Genomic DNA, 6,584 nt, shown 5'->3' on the forward strand with positions numbered 1-6,584 from the left:
AAGCAAGAATCAACGCCAGCAACTGCATTAGCAGTGTAACTCGATCGGTTTCAGCATCAAGATTATCCTCTGAGTTTGTCTCAACATAATTTTCAGCGAGAGGTACCTGTTCACTTTGACTATCAAAAAGCACTTGAGGACACGTGCCTGAGTTTTACTAAATTTGAAGAATGATCAACCATACATTTCTTGTCAATGGCGTGTACCGTATCTGCTTGCTTCAGAAATTGAACTAATTGACAGAGTATCAGAAGGGAAGTTAGAGTTTTTAACATCAAAAGAAGTACCAGATCTTGAAGAACCAATTGGATCCACCTTGCTTCCATCATTGTCTCCGCTAATCAGAGCACGTCTAACCACTTCTGAAGATGGTTCAAGGACTTCTAGTGTTTAAGATTGAACACTCAGTGAGAGACTACCCTTGGACTGGAACATGAATCATTCGAAATAAACTATGTCGGCTATCTGACTGATTCCTGCACCAATTCTTCATCTTCTAATGCACTGGTTGCACAAGTTGTCTGTACTTTAACTGACTGTTCGATAATCAAACTCTCTAAAAGGTTCAGATTATTCACTGCTGAAGAATCTATGCGTTTTTCATCAAGAACACTCTTACAGGGAGATTTGGTTTCTGTGTCTCGGTCACGTTGATCCAGAGATGTCATGGGACTTAAAGATGCACTACTTACCAGGTCATTATTTTCCAGTGGGATTTTCCGAATTTTATTTTCTGCTGTTAGTGTCCTGTTATAGACCCCACAGCTGTATCATGCCAAATTAGCTGTATCATGCCAAATCTCCCCAGCTCAATAAGACGATTTAGAAGTATTAGTCGATATCTAAGGCAGAGAACCTATCAAACTAAACCATGACAGGCTAACAACAGTCTGGTTGACATCATCACTGGAAATGTCACCGTGATAATCGGACACAGCTCGTAAAATATAAGAAAAATACGTTTTTCATTAAGAAAACAGAGGGATTGAGAAGCAACGAGATGTTGGCTCATCAATCATTTTTGGTTGTTTGAAGCAAAGTTACAAGCATAATTATACCACAACTTATTAATCTCCCACAAAGAGACATTTTATACTACTTTTCTTTTGTTTCCTTCACATCTTGGAGATCGAGTAGTCCATCGCTTCCACAAGATAATCTGCGTCTTCCTTAGTGAAGCAGAGAGGTGGTGTGATTCTAAACACGTTTCCAAAATAGCCTCCTTTTCCAACCAACACACCCAACTCTGTAACAACATTCATTACACAGACATGTTAGTCTAGTTTCAAGAGCTGAGACTAGTAGAAAAGAAGCAAAAACCAACAAACCTTTCATTTGATCCATGATGTGCAGAGTCTCAGCAGTTGCAGGAGTCTTGAGCTTGCGATCACTTACCAGCTCTACTCCAAGCATCAGTCCTCTTCCACGTACGTCCCCAATAACTACATTAGAGAAGCATAGACACATTGAGCAAGTTTAAGAACAAAGTTTATGAGGACATATTAGAGAGAGAGAGAGATTTACTTTCATGTTTCTCTTTCAGCTGATTGAGTTTTCCTTTAAGATAAGATCCGACCATTGAAGCATTCTCCTGAAGCTTCTCTTTCTCAATCACATTCAGAACAGCGAGACCTGCTGTAGTAGACACAGCATTCCCACCAAATGTGTTGAAGTAGCATCGCCGAGTCAGCACTCCTGCTATCTCCGGAGTTGTCACAACCGCTCCCAAAGGAAACCCATTCCCAATTCCCTGTTTACACATATCATCAAAGAAGAGACAGAGTCAAATATTTGTTGCTTCTTTCAGGACTGTAGAGGCGCACTCAACTAACCTTTGCCATGGTAACTATGTCAGGGACAACATTGTGAGCCTCAAATCCCCAGAAGTTTCCAGTGCGAGCGAATCCAGACTGTACTTCATCAGCAATGAACAATCCTCCAGCCTTCTTCACAATGTCGTAAGCTGCTGACAAATAGCCTGGAGCTAGTTCCACAATCCCTCCAACTCCCTATTCTCACATTCGCAGCAATATTATTGTCAATAACATTCATTAGACTCTGATTATAATATAAAATTTCAACACTTGGTTACCTGTATAGCTTCACAGATGAAACCAGCAATGTGTCCGGTAGTGCCATATTGGATGAGATCTTGCACATCTCTTGCATACTTCTCTCCGTCAGAACCAAACACACCTCTATATGGATCCGGGTTTAAAGCGTGGTGAGTTCCAGTCTTCAAGCAGCAAAAGAACAAAAACAAATGTCAGAACACAGATATCTCATCATAGTTCAAGAAAAAAAAAACGTCAGAACAAAGTCTCTAGTACCTGAACAACGTTGAACTTCCACAAGCTTTGAGCAGTAGCCCCCATTGTTCCAGCCGCATTCCCATGATACCCGTTTCGAATCGAAACAATGTCTTGACATCCAGTATACAACTTAGCCATCATAAGCGCCAATTCATTGGCCTCCGTCCCTGAGTTTGTGAAGAACACCACCTATTCCAATAAACCAAACCCCATGAAGCAATCAAATTTGGTTCATAAAAACAACACAAGAAAAACAGAACATGCAGTGGTTCTTGTAGTACCTTGAGATCACCAGGGAGTTTGGAAGCGAGAGCTTCAGAGAACTCAGCAATTGCATGGTTAAGGTACATAACCGTAGGATGCTGAAGACGCTTGATCTGGTTGATAACGGGCTCAACCACATCAGGGTGACAATGTCCACAATTCACAACTGCGATTCCAGCAAAGGCGTCCAAGTATCTCCTACCACTCTCATCGAATAGATACTGCATCTTCCCATCCACAATGTTCAACTGCAACAATTCACAAGTAAAAATAAAAAGAAATTCCAATTTTTAATTAAATTCAAGCTAATTCAATTTGCAAAATCCTGTCATGAAATTTTGGGTATAAACATTTTTTTGTATTTATATTAATAATTCTGTTTAAAATTCAGGGGTACAATAACTATAGTAATTAATTCTTTAAAGTTTGCATTTTTTTTCTTCCAAAATGAATGTTTCATTCGGCTATGCATGACACCAGACATGGCTAAAGTTTCATTCGGCTAATGCATGAGACCGGACATGGACAGTGTTTCACATAAAACGGGACATGGCCAAAGCTACGGATAAGACCGGACATGGCCACGTGACATTGAAAACAAATAATAATAAAACAAAAAAAGAGATTCAACAACAATTTATAATCAATACTATTAATTCTTCAACATGTCCAATTGATATTAATTGGGTCTAACATATTTTATAACTGTATTTAAATGATTTATCTAAATATCATATAACCATCTTCTAAAAATTATTAAAATCCACGTTATAACTGTTCCTACCAAAAACAGTTACTTTTTTTTTCAAATAAAGTTTTGAATTTATCAGACAGGTCTGTGATTTGGAAAATAAACGAAGTACCATTTCCATGATACAATTTTTTAGAAAATAAATGACGTGATGTACATAGGATATTATATTTCTTATGAAACTTTAAAAGTTAACTAATATTGATATTAATTAATGGTGGAAGCGGGTTACTATTAAAATTTAATTTTATGATTGACGGAGTTTAACCGGTTTAAGTGAATTTTTAATAGAAATAAATATTCATATAAACTCATTTAGTTTAACGGGTTTTAAATAGGTTATTCGAATAAAAAATATTTATTAAATATGATTCTACTTAAAGTTAGTGAAGACCATTTTAACCCAACTATATATATATATAACAAAATATGTTAAACAATATTTCTTTAAACATTTTTCAAAAAAAATATTCGGTTTTAGTTGCGGGTTGAGTTTGATATTAATTTTCGAATATAATAATTTAAGAACTGTTCGAGTATATAGATCATGTCTAATAGAGTATGAGATTTTTATTTTTGGGACGATTGGGATATAAATATTCTTGACTAAATTATATTAGATAACTATTAAGTAAATATAATATGTTACATATTTTAGGAATAAAGTTTTAAAATGGTTTCTGAAATGCATATGGTACAAATGTATAATTATGTAATTTGACATATTGAATATAGTCACCAAAAATATATTAAATTAAATTAATATTAAACACTAATATAATTATAAAACACACAAAAATTAAATTAAATCATTTTAAAAAAAAACATAAAACAAAACATATACCTGCCCGGTCAAAATCTAGTTATATTTAATAAGATTCCATCATTGGCCACAGAATATTCCGATGATGATCAAATCAGGAGATTCATAACCAAATCGATCCCAAAAAAAAAACGAAATCAATCGATAAAAAAAATAGCGATTACGATCCAAAACGTTTACCGGCTTTCTGAAGAGGACAGGCATGGAAGGGCTGAGGAACTCCTTCCTTTTGTTAAGGATTTCATCGGCGGAGGGGCCGGAATACGGCGGCGGGGTGTAATCGAACGGCGGAAGCCTCGCTAGAAACTCGTCGGAGTCCTTGACGGAAGCCGTCTGAGACGTCGATGAGACGCATCGCCGCAGGAGGGAGGCGGAAACGTTCTGGAGCGATCTTTTCGCCGTGAATCTCTGCATCATTTTTTATTATCTCTCTCTGTTTTGGCAGAGGACTGCTTCGATGTCGATGGTTACAATGATGATGAGAAGAGAGAGATGATGTTGATATTATATAGAGAGAGATTTGATGACGAGGCTTGACGCCATTGGATCAATGCTGACGTGTCGTAGGTGTATGTAGTCACGGAACCTGATTTGACAGGTTGGTTGGTCCCTGAGACGTTTTATCTTTTTATTTAGGGAAATTTGGATGCATGTATATAGTAGGATTTAAACCAAGTTTTTAACCGTAAGATCAATTAGGCTATGATATTTATGCATTATTTGTCATATTACCCTTTCTCACTTTCACTTCTCTTTTTTAATTCACTTTACAAGTTTAAATAATTATAATTTGAATTTGTTATATACTTATTAAAAATATAGATTTTTTTTTGTATATGACATGTTTTAAATGTTGTAAAACTGACATATATTTGTAAACTGCTCTAATTTTTTTCATAATCCCTATCTCCAGATCATACGTCATATGTTCTATACTATTTTAAATTACAGTATAGTGTGATAAATTTCTTTTTCTGTTCTTTGTAATTTATATCTCATTCTCTGCCTCTTGATTCTTCTTACTCACTAATTGATCAGTTACACTGTTTTATTCTCTAACACTGTTGCCATTCATCATCTCTCTCTAAAGAAATTTTAAAGAATTTCATATATACAAATTTTGTGGGTGTTAGAGTATTCCATACCATAATATGTATAGTATAGTCACGTAATGGATAAAATTTTGGGTTTAGAGTTTATGATTAGGGTTTGGGTTTAGAGTATATGGTTTGGGTATATGGTTTGGGTTTAGGGTATATGGTTTGGGTTTATGGTTCATAGTTTGGGTTTAGGGTTTATGGTTTAGGGTTTGGGTTTAGGGTATATGATTCGGGTTTAGGGTTTGGGTTTAGAATTTTAGATTTGGGTTTAGGGTATATGGATTTGTGTTTGTTTATTTGTCTTTGCCTATACTATATGATTTGGGTTTAGGGTTTTTCTCTCTCTCTCTTTCTCTCTCTCTTTCTCTCTCTCTCTCTCTCTCTCTCTCTCAATTTATCATACTATACTGTATTTTAAATTACAGTATAGTATGATACATTTTTTTTTTTTGCACTTTGTATCTCCATTTCTGCTTCCTAATTCTTCTTACTCACTACTTGATCAGTTACATTGTTTTGTTCTCCAACACCGTCGCCACTCATCAACTCTCTCTCTCTCTAAAGAAATTTTAGAGAATTTCCTATATACAAAGTTTGTGGGTGTGTCGAGTTTTCCATACCATAATATGTATAACATAGTCACGTAATGGATAATGGTTTGGATTTAGAGTTTAGGATTTAGGATTAGGGTTTGGGTTTAGGGTATATGGTTTGAATATATAGTTTGGGTTTAGAATTTGTGTTTAGAGTATATAATTTGGGTTTATGGTTCAGAATTTGGGTTTAGGATTTATGGTTTAGGGTATACAGAGGCGGACCCACATGTACAGATAGTGGGTCAGTTGACACACCTTAATATTATAAAGTTCCGTTTTGTTAAGCAATACCAATATGATTCGGTGGTTCTGATGGTTCAATCTCTTTGCGTGACACCCCTTTAACCCGAGTTCGACCCCCTTTGACACCTAATTTTTACTTTTTTTTCCTTTTCTTTGTTGGATTAAAAAGCCCATTTAAATTTTTGACCCACCTTAAAAAAAAGTCTGGGTCCGCCACTGAGGGTATATGGTTTGGGTTTGGGTTTATGGTATATGGTTTGGGTTTAGGGTTTAGGGTTTAGGTTTAGGGTTTAGGATTTGGGTTTACGGTTTGGGGTTTAGGATTTACATTTATGTTTGGAATAATCTATTCTATATCTATAATATATATAGAATAGTATATAGTTCGGCGTTTGAAATACACACACTCACTCTCTATAAAGGATCATAATGTCTTATTATGGTATAAATTGACACACTTTTCCTTGCATAGCTATATAGCCTATATTCTTAATT

General features: G+C 35.5%; 1 protein-coding gene across 1 annotated transcript; it reads right to left on the reverse strand.

Moving 5' to 3' along the window:
• Positions 1–946: 946 nt before the first annotated feature.
• Positions 947–4,634, reverse strand: LOC130509241 (alanine--glyoxylate aminotransferase 2 homolog 2, mitochondrial). The gene is made up of 8 exons (XM_057004996.1): positions 4,331–4,634; positions 2,594–2,824; positions 2,331–2,501; positions 2,093–2,236; positions 1,833–2,009; positions 1,525–1,750; positions 1,329–1,442; positions 947–1,246 (listed from the first exon to the last, which is right to left on the reverse strand). Exons 1-8 carry the CDS (start codon positions 4,565–4,567, stop codon positions 1,116–1,118), a joined length of 1,431 nt encoding a protein of 476 aa, XP_056860976.1. The 5' UTR covers positions 4,568–4,634; the 3' UTR covers positions 947–1,115.
• Between the last annotated feature and the right edge of the window lie 1,950 nt (positions 4,635–6,584).

The sequence above is a fragment of the Raphanus sativus genome, chromosome 3 (genome assembly GCF_000801105.2).
Source record: "Raphanus sativus cultivar WK10039 chromosome 3, ASM80110v3, whole genome shotgun sequence".
Taxonomy (NCBI): domain Eukaryota; kingdom Viridiplantae; phylum Streptophyta; class Magnoliopsida; order Brassicales; family Brassicaceae; genus Raphanus; species Raphanus sativus.

Excerpts from the sequence above, each read along its gene's own strand:
- LOC130509241 (XM_057004996.1), bottom strand. The coding sequence starts at position 4,567 with ATGATGCAGAGATTCACGGCGAAAAGATCGCTCCAGAACGTTTCCGCC. Across the intron at positions 2,825-4,330 it reads CTGTCCTCTTCAGAAAGCCG|TTGAACATTGTGGATGGGAA; the intron begins GTAAACGTTTTG and ends GAATTGTTGCAG. Across the intron at positions 1,443-1,524 it reads GCTGAAAGAGAAACATGAAA|TTATTGGGGACGTACGTGGA; the intron begins GTAAATCTCTCT and ends TCTCTAATGTAG.